Source organism: Plasmodium coatneyi, chromosome 4, assembly GCF_001680005.1.
Source record: "Plasmodium coatneyi strain Hackeri chromosome 4, complete sequence".
Classification (NCBI taxonomy): domain Eukaryota; phylum Apicomplexa; class Aconoidasida; order Haemosporida; family Plasmodiidae; genus Plasmodium; species Plasmodium coatneyi.
Window position 1 is genome coordinate 770,529 of NC_033559.1, and position 17,082 is coordinate 787,610.

Genomic DNA, 17,082 nt, shown 5'->3' on the forward strand with positions numbered 1-17,082 from the left:
GAAGAGAAAAGCAAATTTCCTTATACTTCCCCTCTTCCTTTCTTTACATACACTTGCATTCTTTTAAAAAAGAAGGAAGAAGTTGATGAGAGGAAGGAATTTTCCGCCTTCCTTCAAATTCTTTTTTTTTTGTTCTTCACCTTTAGAATTTTATTCTTTTGTTCTTCTTCCTAAAGAAAAACAAAAACAGAAAAATTTTGCGCATGCAACCTTCCTTATTCTCCCCTTTTCCTGTACACCACTTTTCTTCTGAAAAAAAGAAAAAGAAAGAAGAAGAGAGAAGAATTACCTGCCTTTCTACTTTCCCCACTTCTTTTTTTTTGTTCTTCCTTTTCATTTCTTCTAATAATAATTTTTTTTTTTTTTTTTTTTTTTTTCTTTCCTAAAAAAAAAACTAACGTAAGAAATTCTTGTTTGCAACATTACACTTTCTTTTTAGCAACCTTCCCTTTTTCCCTTATTCGTTGCATTCTTCTTAAAAAGAAGAAAGGAATCTTTCCTCTGTTCCCGTATGCACCTACATTCGTCTAAAAAAAAAGGGAAAGGAGATAGAGCAAGCTTCCTTCTCCTTTCCTCTACATCTTCCTTATATGCATTCTACCTATGTACCTTTCTTTTTTGAATTCTTCTAAAAAAAAAAAGTAGACCTTTATACATTTCTCATTTTTTTAAAAAGGAGAAAAAAGAAAAGGGAACTCTCTGCTTCTTATACCTTCTATCAAAATACTCTCTTTTTGCATTTCTTTAAGAAGAAAGGAAGGAAAAACTTTTACCTCTTCCTTCTTTTGTTTAAAATTTTCCTCTTTTTCTCTTTTCTCTCTTTTTTTACTTAACTTCCTTTTCTTTTATTTCTTTAAAAGAAAAGGAATGAAAGCAATCTTCCTTTCTTAACATACACTTACATTCATTTATTAAAAAAAAAAAAAAAAAACGAAGAAAGAGAAGCAACACTTCCCCTTCCTACACTTTTATTCCATTCACATTCCTCTTAAAAAAAAAAAAAAAAAGAAGAGTTACCTGCCTTTTTCTTTTTTTTTTTTTTAAAAACTTTATACTTTTTTCTTAGAAGCTTCTGCTTTTTCTTTTCTTATTTCTTTTTACTTTCTTTCTCCTCTTCCTTTTCTTTCTAAAAAAAAGAAAGAACAACCTTCCTTTTCTTATAGACTTGTTACATTCTTTTAAAAGAAGGAGAAGAAAAACTTTCCTCTTCCTATACATTCTATCCATGTACTTCTTTTTCATTTGTACAAAAAAAGAAAAGGTGTAAAAAAGAAATAAGAAGGAAAGAGGGCCTAAGGAGGAAGGAAAGGAGGTTCTAAGGAGGAGGAGGGAAGTGATGATCTAAGGTGGGATGGAAGGAAAGGAGGGTCTAAGGAAGGTAGGGGAAGGAAGGGGAGTGAAATAAATAGAAGAGGGTGGTAGGTGGAAGGAAGGTTGTTAGGTGGTAGGGTGGTAGGTGGAAATAAGTTTGTTAGGGGTGGTAGGTGGAAGGAAGGAAGATTGTTAGAGGTATTAGGGTGAAGGATCAGGATATGGGAGTAGTAGTCTCGATATTAGAGTGAAGGTTCTTGGTGTGAGGGTAGGGTACAGGTTGTTAGAGTGTGTTTTAGGGTGTAAAAATAAGGTTCTTTTATAGGTTATTTTATCAGCAATATGGGCTCTTATTTAGCTTGATAAGGAGGAAGGTTCCTTCTTTAATGAAAAAGAAGGAGAAAAAAGGGTGAAGAAGAATGCAATGTATATGTAAGGAGAGGAAATGGAAGATTGCATGCAAGAATTTTTTGCTTTATTTTTTTTTATTAAATAAAAAAAGACAAAAAAAGAATGAATAGGAGGAACGAATTTTCATGAGGAAAAAAGAAAAAAAAAAAAAAAAAAAGGAAGAAAGAAAGAAAAGAAAAAAAAGAAAAGAAGGAAAAAAAAAGTGAGGTTGATAATTCAATTCCTTGCCTCCTACTCCTTCCTCTTCTTTTTTTAGGAAGAATGTATTGTATAAGGAAGAGGGAGAAGGTCGTTTCTTCTTAAAAAGGGGGGAAAGAATAAAAAAAAGGAAGAGCCTCCCTTTTCTATACATTCCATTTATTCATTTTTAGCCATACATTAAGGAGCAGTTCTCAGCTAGGTGGATTTCATAGGTGAAGGAAATAGGGATGGACGATGAACCTCTGAAAGATGGAGGTGGGGTGTTGCATCGTTTTTACGGAAAAAAGAACGATGAATGCTCCTATGATTTGTTCCTATCAGGGGACAGAGGTTCAATCCCCCTTATTTTTTACTTCTATTCTTCACTTTTATTTTTCCTCCAAATTAGGAAGTTCCTCCCAGGAGATAAGTTCCTTTCTACTAGGAAAATGCATGATTTAACTTCCTGGCCTTATATGTGGGGTTAGAGGTTGCCCCAATATGGGGAATTGTTAGGGGTTGTCCCTCCTTATAGGGAGGAAGAAAAAAATAAGTGCGGCGTCCATCTGCGCATCAAGGCAAATGGACATATGCGTGGTAGCTGTTACGCCACATGGACCATGCGGAACGGGGTCACTGTTAAGCTAAACACGCGGACACATGTATGGCGATGCATTCTTCTCTGAGAACCACGTGGTGTTGGAAACCGCACATGTGCCTATGTGTTTAGATGCGCCGAATGATGCTGTTTCGAAGATCCCATGTATTCAGATGCAGCGTAACGCCGTTTCGATGAGCCTATGTGGCGAGACGCTGTTTCGAAGAGTTAGTGTGGCGCTGACGGCACGCTCGCATGTGTCTATGTGTTTAGATGCTCAATGAGGTTTTTTCAAAGAGCCATTGTGGCTTGACGCCTAGCACGCGTACAAAAGAGAGATGAGAAAAAGCATTAACGTGACGCTGAGGGTCGTCCACATGGAAGAAGTGTCAATCTTCAGTTCCATAATTCCCGTCTTTCCATTATACTCACAAATACATCTCACCACAGAATATTCCTGCGGACTGGTTGGTAGTCCAATGATATAGGATCCTTGTTTTGCATTGCTGTAGAACTCCACATCACGCGTTCCCAACGCATCGGTCAACAAGAACGGGTGATAATCTTTCACCCCGTTGATGCTTTTTTCATGTAACACGTGTCTAAAGCAATAGGTAGGTGTTAATTTATAAGGGCACTTAATACCTGCAGCAATTTTCCCCTTCCTCTCCCGTCCAATATGTACTGAACAAATTTTCTCCCTGCTTGATCCGATATCTGCTAACGCAAACCCATCTAGGTAATCTCCCCTCTTTTTCGGTTTGGTAAAATCACACCCATCTATACTTTCCGTTTTGTGGAACTGCATGATAATTTTTACCGTCGGTTTTGCACTCTCTTTAATGGTAATAGAACAGTTTTCTGTGGATAAAAACACCGCAGTAAATCTGATACTTAACACGCGCTGTTGCAGAACGCCATACTTCATGTTAATAATATGTTCACATTCTTCTATTTGAGGTTCTTGTTGACTGGGCTTAAATTTAAAATGAATAATATCATTTTCCTTGGCTTGAATTATTCCATTTCATTCGACTCACTCCATTCCTTCCGTCCACTTCGTTCACTTCATTCTGTCCCTTCATTCATTTCTTCCGTTCATTTCTTTCGTATCCATTCCACACACAATGTGTGTGTTCCACAATGTGTGTTGTGTTGTGTTTTACATACGTTGATAACGAATATTCCTTTGTCTTTGCCCCTTATGTTGTCGTTGTTGTTGTTGCTGCTGCTGTCTATTACTATTCCTTCCACTATGTGTCCTTCCATTATTTGCTACCCTTCTTTGGCCAGGTGATTGTGATGGTCTACCATTATATATAGTAAAATTATCTTCTGTCATAGAATCTGCTATTGTGGAAGCTGCAGTTGAGACCTCCGTTGCGGAGTCGTATGTTGAGCTGATCGTGGAGCCTGTTGTTGAATTGTTTTCCGTTAATGTGTCCCAGTTCCTTGTACCTAATGTTCTTTTTCTTCTATTACTGCTTCTACCGGAGGTGCTCCCTCCTCCTCCTCCTCCTCCAAAAAAGTTGTCCTTTATCCAGGAGGGTAAAAAATTATGCTAAGGGAAATGGGGTAGGGGAAGGGAAAAAGGAAGAGTGTTAAAGGTGGTAGGTGGGGGCTGCATTTATGTATATTTATATACATATGTATGTAACATATATAAATATAGACCACATATACACACACATATACATATATATATGGGATATATACCATATATATGTATATATGTACACGTGTATATTAATTTTATAATTGCTGTTGTACCTTATATAGAAAAAAAGCCATCGCGGGCAGTGCAGCTACTCCTATTATGGAAGACACAGCAGCGGCCATTGCTGGATTGGCTGATGAAGGTGGTGGTGCATATCTTAGTTCTAATTGAACATTCTTGTAAACTATAGTGTCCTTTCCTGCAATTGTTTGCTCCCCATAATTTAGGGTTAGCGGGTTTCGACTCTTGCTTATCTTATATGTATTTCTGAACTCATCACAATATGTATTATTTTTGCCCTGACAATCATCCTTTACAGCTTCAAATGCTTCAGTAGCTTGGTTCAGGTGTTGGTAATAGCCACCATCACAGGAATTGTTAAACTGGGTTAGTTTGTCTTTTATTCCTTTATAATCGAAGGAGAAGTCCCATACAGTTCTTCTATTAGCGAACAACTTTTGGTCAATTTTATCCGTGTCTGTGTACGGAAGTGTGCAATTGTCCTTAACGCCGCATTCTGAAAGTGCGCCATAAATTTTTTTCATCACCTCTAAGAATTTAGTACCCTCTTTCACCTTTTCACCCTTAATATTCCATACTATGTCACCTAACCAAAAATATAAGAAATGACAAATTACGTTACGCCCTGTTTCTTCTGCTTCGTCCTCCAACTTTGACAAAGCACAGCACAATGCGTTTGCAACACTATCCTTTTCACCTTCAATTTCACTGCATTCACTTAACTTCGCCGCCGCATTTGGAATGCACCCTTCACCAGTACGAATGCAAGAAGGCCCGTCCCCTTTAAACTGTTTATAAAATTTTACTCCTGAATCCAGGTGCTCCAGTTCCTCGCCCTACAAACATCGTAAACAGAATGTACACATATCGTCCCTCCTGTATTCTTTGCTTTTATTTTTATTATATTATGTACATAAATTAATATTCATTTAACATTTATGTAATCACTCCAAACAGAAGAGGAAATTTACCCGTAGTACTGGTGCGGTTTCCGCCATTGTTCATGTGTATTTCTGCATATGTAATTAACTTTTTATTAAAATGTTATTTGTACACATACATATATATATTGTGCAGTGTATATTCATATGTGCAGGGAATTCTGCTCCTTTCTATTCATGATGGATTAGTAGGAGTAATTTTTTTTCCTTTCCTCATCCTTATGTGATATAAGTACATTGTAAGTACCTCTCACGAACTATAAATAATGGAAGATGAGCTATCACATTCATTCACCATTTTCCTCATTTCACATAATTCACATTCTATTTCATCTATTCATGTACTCCGTTCCTTATTTTCCCTTTTCCTTCCTTTCTTTTTTTTGCTTTTCTTTCTTTTCTTTCTTATTTTTTAATAATTACATCATAAATAGCTCACCCCCATGCAAATGATGTGCAAACATTATGCATTACTTGAGCTACTTCCTCTTCTTTTCTCACCCTTTCACCCTAACAAACACTACTTCCTTCTCCTTTTTCTTTCTTACTCTTTCTTTCATTTCTTTTCTTTCTCTTCTTTTCTTTTCTTTCTTTTATACACTCGTCCGGGTGTACTCCCCCCCCGTGGGGCGGCTAAAGTAGCAGGCCATGTTGCTGTTCCTTAACCTAGAAAGACCCTACCCTACCCCTACACCCTTAACCCTTCCATTCTAACACCCCTAAATCTTCATTCTAACATCCCTAACAACCCTTCATTCTAACACCCCTAACAACATCATTCTACCTCCCCTGAACCATCATTCTAGCATCCCTAATACAACCTTCCTTCCACCAACCACCCCTAACAACCTTCCTTCCACCCCTACCACCTAACAACCCACCTACCACCAACCACCCTAACAACCCACATACCAGCCTTAAGAACCTTCCTTCCTTCCACCCACCTAACAACCCACCTACCAACCACGTAACAACCTTCAACCTACCACCCCTAACAACCCACCTACCACCTTCCGTCCACCCCCAAGTGCACAATCCTGCACACTTCCCTTCTTCTTCTTTCTTTCTTTCTTTTTTTTTTTTTTTTTTTTCTTCTTTCCTTTTTTTGGACAAATCATTGCTACGTAGTCTCTGTGAGATGTAAGCTATGTACGACGCACCAAACGTTCTCTTCCTCGTGTCCACTTCCATTCGGTTGTTCTTTCCACACTAGTTTGATGCTACTATGTGGATTAAAAGCGAAATCACATATATGTTCCTTTGGAAGTATCACGTGGATACATAGACATTTTTTTTCCAGTAGGAATGCGTAGGTGGTCGTCGCTGCTGTGGCAAAATTTAACGTCTTCTTTCTGTGTGTGAGTGGAGTGTAGTCGGCGGGGGTGGTGCAGTTCCCGTTTAAGAACCACCTTCAGTCCAGTATATTATTCATGTAACTCGTTACATCTGTAAAAGGGGGGGAAAGCACGAGTAAAGTTTTACATGTAGACTTGCCGCGCGGTGCGTTATATGCAAATGGGGTGGGGGGAGAAGTGTCAATAGGTCTATTCACAAAAAATGGGAAGCACAATATGGAGAAGCGGGATATGAAGCAGAAGTAAAAGCGGCGGAGATGCCTTCCGCCGACAACACACAGAGACGGAACGAAAGCAGGCGGAAAAAGGCCAAAAAAAAAAATGCAGGAAGACAAAAGTTTTCTTGCACACATGAAGATTCTAAGTCAGAATCGAATTAACAGGATTGAAGTTACAAAGGGGGCATGCGAAGAAATGAGGGGCTAAAAGAAAAAAAATAAAGAATTACAGAAAAAGGGATAAAATGAGAAATGTCCATTTTGTTCCTTTCTAGAATGGTTTAAACGTATTAACAAACGAAAAAAAAAATAGGAACCAACACAAGGAGGTAAATAGGGGATTAAACACAATGCGTTAAAATAAGGCATTATCGTGACATGGCGGCATAAACGTTTAAAAAGTAAAAATGGGGAGGAGGAGTCCTCAGAAATGTGGCTAAAATGGGAAGTAATAATGGAAATTTGATATGCCACGGGAGGGGAATAGCTAGATGCTGTTAACGACTCGCTAGGGCATTTCGCCCACCTCACGAGCGTAAAGAAGAGCAAATGTGCAACGGTAAAGGTGGCCACGCGAGGAAATTCACGTGATGTAGATAAGAACACAGGGGGAGCAAGCCAAATGAATTTTCCCCCAACTCAGTACTCCCCCAAATTCATAGACTTGACATATTGGTTCCTACCTGGCGAATTGAACTTGTAAAAATCGTCCTTGTTTAGGATCTTGGACCAGATGAGCAGGTCGCCCCTCATCAGGCCCCTCCGAACAATTTGAGATAAATTAAAGCCATTTTGTTTAACAAAATATAAACTGTCTGTATTTAAGTTATTTGTGAAAACTTTTAATTCTTGGTAATTCTGTTCATGTGCGAAATTCTCCAACTGGGTTAGCAACCTGCTTCCTATTCTCATTCTCCTGTTGTCCTTTTTTACAACCATTCTGACTAGTTGTGCTATAGAATTGTCTCCCTTGAACGGCACAATTCCTACGCAGCCAACTATTTTTTTGTTCACAAAACGAAAGGTAGAATCATCATCATCGTTAGTTTTGGATCGGAATATATTTTTCCCAATTTCGTTTAATCGATATGGCACTGTTCTTCTACTTTCGATGAGCTCCTTGTTGGCTATATCGCCTATATTGCAGAGGAGCTTTGTTTTTTCTCCACTTCCACTAAGCGTGTTGTTCTGCAGATCAGTGGTGTGATCCACCGTTCGGCTGTTACTCTCGTTGTTATCATGATTATGATTGTTGTCGCTATTGGCAATGTTTTCCTTCTGCTCGTCCACCTCATCATCACATTTGCTATTTTGACTATTCTTATCATGCTTCCCATTTTTACCGTGATTTTCTTTACCTTTTTTTCCCTTCTCCTTTTCGTTCGTACCGTTCGTGGTCCCAACCTCCAACGTGCCATCACTCTTACCTGCACCTTCAGTGTCATTCAAAGGGTCCCCCCCCCCTTGGGCGCTATTCAACCCGTCTGCAACCCCCCTGGGCGAATTACTACTCACCTTGTAGTAAATATCATTGTAATTAGGTGATGTGCACTCCCCAAGGTCCATCATATTGACGACATTTCTTTTGGTTCCACTTTGCTCAGAATTTGTGGCTTCATTGACGTTCTTGTTTTCATGATCCCCCTCTGTGGTTACGTCCTTTTCCGTTTCGGAATGGTTCGGACTCACAATGCTGTCTTTACTTTTGTTAAAGCTATTTTTCTGTAACATTTTTGCCTCATTCGATTCTTCACCACTTTCGAACGTTCCACTTTTTGATGGTGCATCTTTCATGTACTTGCCATTATTTTCTTCATCGGAGTTCTTTACTTCTTCCTCCCCCTTATCACTATTTAACAGCTTTTCCTGTTCCTCCTGTTCCAGTAAAACCTTTTCCCTTTCGTGTATGTCACTACATGTTGTTCTGCTGGCCGAGCCAAAATTATTATCAAACACCTCGGCCACCCAAAAATTGCACCCCTCCACGTTTATGTAGCTTTTATATAAATTCTCCAAATCTGGGCAGTCATTTCTTATATGGTTTAAAAATTCCAGCTTTGCCCTTATGTACAAATATATTAAAAATATAATCAAGAAATAAAAAATTTTCTTTAAATCCAAAAAAAAGATATAATTTATCACCACGATCACTAGCAAATCATAAATGTGTTGTATGGACCAGTAAATAACGGCGGGCAGGGTTAGCGAGTTGAAGTGATCGTGCAGCAACTGCCTCACTTCGTTTATGTCCTTCTCTTCCAGTTGTCTTATCGAAATCAGCGGTTCGGGGAACCTTCCTTTTTGCTTATCTGTGGGGGGGGAATGGGTGAGGGGTAATGTGACAAGGTGATAAAGCAATAAAGCGGTGTACAAGGGGCATACGAAAAAAATTATGCACATTTGGGACAAAAATGCAAAATAGCTAGTTGGTAAAAAAAAAAAAAATATATATATTTCCCGTTCAGGTGAAATGAGCAAAATAGCTAGTTCACAAAAAAAAAAAAAAAATTCCCCATTCAGGTAAAAACGAACGGACGGCGCGTCCAACTCGGAGAGCGCCACTTATACACTTGCTTCAACGCAGAATGCCCCTATCGCCAACATTCGTGAAACACACTCACACGAAGGGCACATTCGAATGTTCTTAAATATTACTTATTAAAATGTGAGATATAGAACTTGGCGTCTTTTCCTTCTGCTTGAATAAATTCATGGTTGGCTGTCCTGTTTGTTATATTTCCCCTTTTTATTTTATTTATTTTTTTTTCTCTTCGTGCCCTTCTTTCCACACCTTGGCTGTTTATTTTATGTGTGGAATGTCGCCTTTATCTATCGTGCTGGTACTCGACTGGTTTGAAAATGGAATGTGAGGAGAAGAAATTTCAAGAGAGTTCAGCACGAACGTTGGGGTTGTGGGAATGTTTCATTTGCAACAGTTCGCAGAAGATGACACAGGAGTTCGCATTGGCATTTGCATTGACGATGGTGTAGACGTTCGCATCGGCGCTTGCGCTGGCCTCCGCGTTTGTGTTAGCGCTTCCTCTGGTACTGAAAAATCACAGTAGCGTTTTCATCGCTTCAGCATTGTCACCATGTAAAGCTGAAAGGGTGATGATAATCGGAACTGAGTTTTTTCTTCTGATATGTTTCAAACTTCCCACGAAAAAGGCGAAATGCGTGTCATGATACACTCATGCTGAGCGGTATTGTTTTTGTATGAAACGCATTTCCCCTTCGGGGGGTTCTTTAAATAAAAAAAAATATATATATTATTACGTACAAATGGTAAACATGTGGCGAACGGGTGATGAACACATGAAGCAATGCAAACGGAGGGGGGGAGAAAAATACGCGGGGAAAAAAACCAGGCTGCGCAGAACACGGAAAATGAAAAAAAAAAAAAAACACATACATACATATACACATAAGTGAGTTCATTCCAGGCGTGTTTATATATGTACATAACATCCTCTTCACTAAGCGCGAACATGGCTGCAAAATGCTGGCGAAGCGAAGGTCGATGAAGTAAGCGAAAAGCCAATATGTACGTTCGCGAAAGGAGGTTCTCCACGCAGTAAATATTTGGGGCAATAAAAAAAACAAACAGCGCATATATTTGACCTTTTCCCCTTCCGAAGGAATTGCCCAGTGAGAGTACAAAAGAAAAAAAAGAAAAAAAAAATGGAAAATGTTTCTTTTTTTGAGGGGAACACATCAACGCGGAAAAATTGCCAAGCAGTTAAAAATTGTTAAAATAAATCAACGTGCGGTATGCGAATGTTTAGGATAATACGCTCATTGGGCATGTACATAGGCGTATGGACCATTGTTGGGCAAGCATTTCGGCATGGATATTCCTCGTATTGTGGGCATACCTACCACATGGGTGGGATAGGTCTGGCCAAAGCTTCTAAGTTGGCATCCCCCGATATGCGACATACTCGCATAATACCTTTCTCTGTGCCAAAGTTACACGCTAAGGGAAGAGTCTAAAGGGCTCATTATAAAAAAACATCATTTGGGGAGCAACTTATCATTGATGTGTGCACGCTCGAAAGGGTCATTACGGAAAAATTGGATCACAGTAGTCCTTTGCTCAGTGGTTGCCACGAGAGAGTGCGCAAAATCGGGTTATCGCCCCCCCGTCTACGTGGATGTACATGCGTATGATCCTATACACTTGACATTTTCCCACCTGTAACTGGAGGCGCGCATTTTCCTCCTGTCCCATGAGATATGACAAGGCAATTTAAGCACAAACCAATGCGCCTTATGCGCCAAAATAAGAAAAAAAGTAACACGTAAAAAGTTTGTAAAGGTTGCAACAAAATAGTGAAAAATTAAGAGGTTTATTCTTGGCGTTTTTTTTTTTTTTTTTTTTTTATCCTGTTTTACGGAACACGTAATTGCGCTCCCCAGCCGAGAAAGGAAAAACACGCAAAGGGTAACAAAGGCGAAAAATAAGTTGTGAGGCGATGCAGCGATGAAATGTGACGCAACACAAACGTACTTTTGATCATTCTGTGATTGTACCTTTGAAGTCCCCATCCCGTGGCTGTTCCCTCCTTGGTCCGCTTCACTCATTCTGAGACGCATTTGCCTCCCCAAACGTAGCAGACAGGTGCCCCCCTTTTTTACCACCTTCACAATGGAAAAGTACAAACAAATCCTGGCCAAACTAAAGTGGCACAAAAATCGGAGCTGCGAAAAGTACCAGTTTGGGATGTTCGAAATTGACAAGCGGGAGGTGTTCATAACGACGGAACACTCCTACGGATTTGTTAACAACAAGCCACTCCTACCTGGCCACATCCTTCTAACGACATTAAAAAGGAAAGAAAAATATAACGACCTAGAAATAGATGAAGTTATAGACATTAATTTGTTATCCAACTTTATGTGCCATGTCATGGGTGCCATACACAACACAACCAACTTCTCTATAGCCATACAGGATGGTAAGGATGCAGGGCAAACGGTAGATCAGGTCCACATACATATAATTCCCAGAAAAAACTCCGACTACCAGAATAATGATAACATATATAAAGACATGAATAAATTAAATTGGGGATACGGAAGAGATGTCGTTTGTTCCTCATGCAAAAATTTGGTGAAGGTTCCGTTGAAGGGCCCAGTTGAGGAGAACTTCAAGTTGGAAGAATTCAAGTAAGACCCAAAGAGGGGGGAGGGGTTCCACTTTTTTTTTTTTTTTTTTTTTTTTGGGGTGTCACTTCACACGTCACATGAACTACACCTTTACCATGTTCACCATTGTGAGTGCTCCTATTTTTGCCTTTTTTTTTTTTTTTTTTTTTTTCTCAGCACCGTTCTGAGGTCCATCGACGAAATGGAAGTAGAAGCGAACACGATAAGGTCTTACATCGAAGCCAATTTTGCGTCACCCTGAGGGGTGCATTCGCGCGAGCGACGTTGCTACTTATATGCCATACGGGTGGATATCCCCACCGAAGGTGCAGCACCTACGTTGTAAAATTGTGTGCGCACTCTGCGTACTTCATGCACTTTACGCACTTTTTAGGGGGGGATTCACACCTTTGAGGGTCTCGTTAAATGCCTTCATTCGAAATGGCATACCCAGAAAAACTACTACACGTGGGTGTAAATATGTTCCCCAATTGGCAATTTTTTGTCGCTGCACCAAACGTCGCGGGTGAATCGTTCCAATGGCTACACAAAGGGGAGAATACACGCAGGTGACAATCCAATGCATGTTTTGTTTTTTCCTTTTTTTTTTCACCTATTTTTTTTTTTTTTTGCATAACTGAGCGAACGGAAGGTTTCCTTTGTTGACAACTGTATGAAGCACCTTTCCCCTTAAGAACACTTCGGGGAGTTGTGCCATCATGAGGGGCTCACCTCCACATGGGGTAGTGTAACCACTAGGAGGAACCACCCCCTCAGGGACACAACCTGCAAACATCTGCGCTCTGGCCGAACTACTCACCATGTCCGCGGCACACACGGAAAAGGCCCGCTTCCAACGCGAAAATGCAAAGTCACCTGCTGTTGGTGGTGCTGCTTGTTGCGATTGCCCTTTCCCCCATATGTGCACATAAAGGGGAGGCAACCGCCAAGTACAGCTACATAACCAGCAGAAGCAACGTACGAATGAACGGATTAAGAAATTTTAAAAAGTGCAAAACGAAGTTGCTCCTTTCACCTGGTGAACACAACCAACACGGGATCAGCATCCCGTCCATGTTACTCTCCAAAAGAATCATCTTCCTGTCATCCCCAGTGTATCCCCACATATCCGAGCAAATAATCTCACAGCTCCTCTACCTGGAGTATGAGTCCAAAAGAAAACCAATCCATTTATACATTAACAGTACGGGTGATTTAGAAAACAATAAAATTATAAACCTTAATGGAATCACAGATGTCATATCGATCATCGATGTGATAGAATACATTTCGTCTGATGTGTACACATACTGTTTGGGAAAGGCGTATGGTATTTCCTGCATTTTGGCTAGCAGTGGAAAAAAGGGGTTCCGATTTTCCCTCAAAAATTCGTCCTTCTGCTTGAACCAATCCTACTCGGTTATCCCATTCAACCAAGCCACCAACATTGAAATACAGAACAAGGAAATTATGAATACGAAAAGGAAGATCGTGGAGATTATTGCTAACAACACGGGGAAGGAGAAGAGTCACATCGAGCAAATTTTGGAGAGGGACAGATACTTCAGCGCTACGGAGGCTGTGGAGTTCAACCTGGTGGACCATATCCTCGAGAAGGAGTAGCCAGGGCGTGGCACCCATGTATATAGGCACTCTGGTGTAGACACATTACAAACGTGACCGTCTTACCCCCGCCCCCGGAAAAGATGCTCGCAAAAAGGCTTCTTCTAAGCGCGCGCTCATCGCCGAACATTGCCAAGTACAACTCGCTCAAGAAAAGAGGGTCAATCGCCTGGACCAGGAAACTCTCCTCCTCGCGCGAACGAAACACCAATTTTGACAAAAAAAAAGCACAAAATGGGAAGAAAGATATCAAGTCGATTGACCACCCGGTAGACGAAAAACCATCTAACTCTCACCAGCGCGATGGAGGGTCAGAAGGAGTAGTCTCCCACTTGGTAAGCAAAAATGGAAAGAAACAAATGGTAGGGGAACTGCCCAAGTTAGTGCTTACAATTTTGCAGGAAAAATCATCCCCACAGTCAGAAAAAAAAATGCTAATAGATCAGTACAAACAAATTGTATGTGAACGTTTGGAAGGGGGATCACAGAATAGTGCTGACAAAAAGGACGCCCTCAATTTTGGGGACATTTTTGCCACCCTGTATTTGTGTTACGTGGAAAAGATATTCGACTTGGACTTCGTGACAAAAGTGAATGCCGCGCTGGAAGTGCTGCTCAGGGGGGTGGGTAACAGAAACGATCAAAGCGATCATCGTGGTAAACGTGGTGAATGTGAGAAAGACGTGCTGAATGAAGCCACAATGAACCACTGCATAATGATGTTCCACTACTTATCCTCTTTAAATGTAAAAAATGTAACATTGTGCAACCAGGTGAGAGACTATATTGTAAACAACGAGGTGCCCCCCCTGGTCATCTACCATTACCTGGAATGCCTCAGCCTGCTAGCCGACTCGACCGACAGAAAAGGCAAAAGTAGTCTGCGCGATTACGTTGTGCCCGTCGTAGAAATCTTCCTGGAAAACTTTTACAACTTCAACAATTACCTTGTGTTGTGCATTCTGCATTTTCTACATAAACTGAGCTTTATGGACGCAGAACTGTTTCTCCTGCTGACAAGGAAGATAAATAAAAATGTGTATCGGGAGAATGCGAACCGCTTTGAGTTGTGCTTGCTGGCGCGTACATACGCGCGGTACAAAAAGGAAAACATCACTTTTAATAATTACCTGTGTGAAGATTTGTTGCGCAGCTTGACCAAGTATGAGGATAACATTCAGAGCGACGAGGATAGCCCCGTTAGCAGTGCGCATAGCAGCCAAGTTAGGAACCAAGATAGCAGCACTCTTGACGATTTTTCCCCCTCGCTGGAAAGCCAACCCGGGAACGCCCCCGACGTGATCGAAATTGAAAACGTGAACCGGCAGAACTACCCCCTGTTCAAGCACCCCCTGTACAACGACGGGTTGAACTTCTACGTCTTCTTCGTTGACGCCAAGACAACCAACAGGGAGAAATGCTTTGAACGGAAAAATAATTTAAACTTGACTTTTGTAAACGATAATGCTAAGGAGGAAGGGCCCCAAGAAACCAGTGCACGTATGTCCGAGTGGCACAAGCTATTCCTCTACGATGAGTACAAAGAGAAGGATATAAAAAACGAACCATTCGTTAAATTGGAGGACACGCAAAAGGGGGATCGACAAATGGTTGAAGCGTACAATCAGTCTTTAGCAGAAAATCTGCACTTTCAATTTAGCCATAAGAAAATTGCACAACTGTTTGAACAGGTGAGCGAACATATGGATAACATGAAAGTTGACCTAGCGACCGATGTGGAGGCACCCACAGAAATGAATGAAGAAGCTGTTCACCAGTACAGGAAAAAAATTCTTTATATTGAAAATTATTACATTGGTCATATATTTCACATAGTAGACTCTTTGCTAGCTTTGAAGGCACACCACAATTGCGCCACATTCAAAAAAATGGAAAATAAAATTCTGAATGCCATAAAAAATAATGAACTGTACATAATTGACAATTTTGACAGCGACGAAATTAAAAGCCTCTTAATTTTTTTATCACACACAAATAGGAATTACAAAGAGGCATTTATTTACGGCCTGACGCATCGAATGGTGGATCTGTATATTAATAACCTGTGCCAGCCCAGCACATTGTCCACATTTTTTTATTTTTTGTTGAATTTTACAAAGCACAGAGTTGTTAAGAAGAACAGATTTAACCACACCATAAGGAATGTCGTATATAATAGCTATTCCTGGTTGAATGACAATAAAAGCGTTTTAAATCTGACCGCGGGTATCGATGCGACGAACGGGGAGGAAAAAGAAAACAGTGACACACGTCGCGTTATCAAAGCGAAAAATTACTCCCTGCTCCAAGTTCTCTCCATGCATGTGTGCAAAAATGTCTATTTTATGAGCCTCTCAACGCTAGCCTCCCTACTCAGATCAATGTCCTACTTGTTCTTCAACGATGCTAATTTTTTTAATGTGTTCATCCCTTTATTTATGAAGCACATGGCGGATCTGAGCAACGTAGATATTTTGAACATAACTCAGGTGAGTGGATTGTCCCGGTAGGGGGATGATAAAAAGGCACTTGTGTGTGTATAGTTATACTTACCCATATGCGAGTGTGAGAGTCACCACCCAGGCTTCACACCTGCTTGCACAAACGGAGCAGTTTTTACGAATACCAATTCCACCCCTTACCCCCCATGCAGGCCTACAACAAGCAAAAGATTCAAAACAAATATTTCTACTACTTGCTGGCAAAGCAGTACCAGAGCAACCGTTCGGAGGAAACGAAAAATGCTGACCAGAAAATTAGGCTAATTGGCTAGCCAAAACGAAATAAAAAAAAAAAAAAAAAAAAAAAAAATACTGTACGTTCAGGCAGTTTTGATACATTTAATTTGCTAGCTACACGGCGCACACAGTTTATGTGCAAACAGTGGAGAGACGTGTCCCTCCACAGTAGGACAAACATGTGAGCATTTTTTTTAATATGATGGAGGAGGACACTACTGGTGGGCGGACGCCGTCACGTTTACTTTGCAACGTTTAGATACCTTGTCTATACAAGCGGACGTTTGCCGGTATAGAACAGATCAAACAGGACGGAGCGCGTTACGCTAAGGCCGCATCATCTGTCTCACAATTATCACGTGCAACTGCTTTTATTTAAAAGTAGGCATGATGTTATCTGCACGACATTCCGGCTAGCTGTGCGTTGCTGCTGTGCCAGCGCCACATGTATGTATAAATAACCACATTATACGAATTGCACGAATTACACGAATGTGCGTTTGTCCCCACTCTGGGCAGAGAAAACTGCATTGTATTCTCATGGGCATACCATTTTGCTCATTTTTTTTTTTTTTTTTTTTTGTCTCTTCAAATTGCAACAAAATGGGAATACCCCCTACCCCATAAGCTTTCTTAAACAATAACAAAAAAAAGAAAAAAATGTTTCCAGGGGGTGTGTGGCCCATGTGTCCCCAATAAGGTAGTGACAACATTGGACAGAGTGAGGGGGGAGATCACCGACGCTAGGCGTGCTGCACACATGGGGAGAGTTATATCTCACCAGTTTAGGTGCCTCCAAAGAATACTCCCTTTTGATGTTA

General features: G+C 40.5%; 4 protein-coding genes across 4 annotated transcripts; 2 read left to right on the forward strand and 2 right to left on the reverse strand.

Annotated features, from left to right (window-relative positions):
* Positions 1–2,816: 2,816 nt before the first annotated feature.
* PCOAH_00007660 (Uncharacterized protein) lies at positions 2,817–3,769 on the reverse strand (the record flags this gene model as incomplete). The annotated part of the gene is made up of 2 exons (XM_020057576.1): positions 2,817–3,476; positions 3,671–3,769. 2 exons carry the CDS (start codon positions 3,767–3,769, stop codon positions 2,817–2,819), a joined length of 759 nt encoding a protein of 252 aa, XP_019913205.1.
* Positions 3,770–7,391: 3,622 nt separating this feature from the next.
* PCOAH_00007670 (N-acetyltransferase) lies at positions 7,392–9,465 on the reverse strand (the record flags this gene model as incomplete). The annotated part of the gene is made up of 2 exons (XM_020057577.1): positions 7,392–9,061; positions 9,408–9,465. 2 exons carry the CDS (start codon positions 9,463–9,465, stop codon positions 7,392–7,394), a joined length of 1,728 nt encoding a protein of 575 aa, XP_019913085.1.
* A 1,935-nt stretch (positions 9,466–11,400) lies between these two features.
* PCOAH_00007680 (Histidine triad protein) lies at positions 11,401–12,162 on the forward strand (the record flags this gene model as incomplete). Its single annotated transcript, XM_020057578.1, has 2 exons — positions 11,401–11,921; positions 12,078–12,162. The coding sequence occupies 2 exons, from the start codon at positions 11,401–11,403 to the stop codon at positions 12,160–12,162; spliced, it is 606 nt and encodes a 201-aa protein (XP_019913302.1).
* Positions 12,163–12,764: 602 nt separating this feature from the next.
* On the forward strand, positions 12,765–16,296 carry PCOAH_00007690 (ATP-dependent Clp protease proteolytic subunit; the record flags this gene model as incomplete). The annotated part of the gene is made up of 3 exons (XM_020057579.1): positions 12,765–13,519; positions 13,564–16,012; positions 16,177–16,296. 3 exons carry the CDS (start codon positions 12,765–12,767, stop codon positions 16,294–16,296), a joined length of 3,324 nt encoding a protein of 1,107 aa, XP_019913195.1.
* Positions 16,297–17,082: the final 786 nt, after the last annotated feature.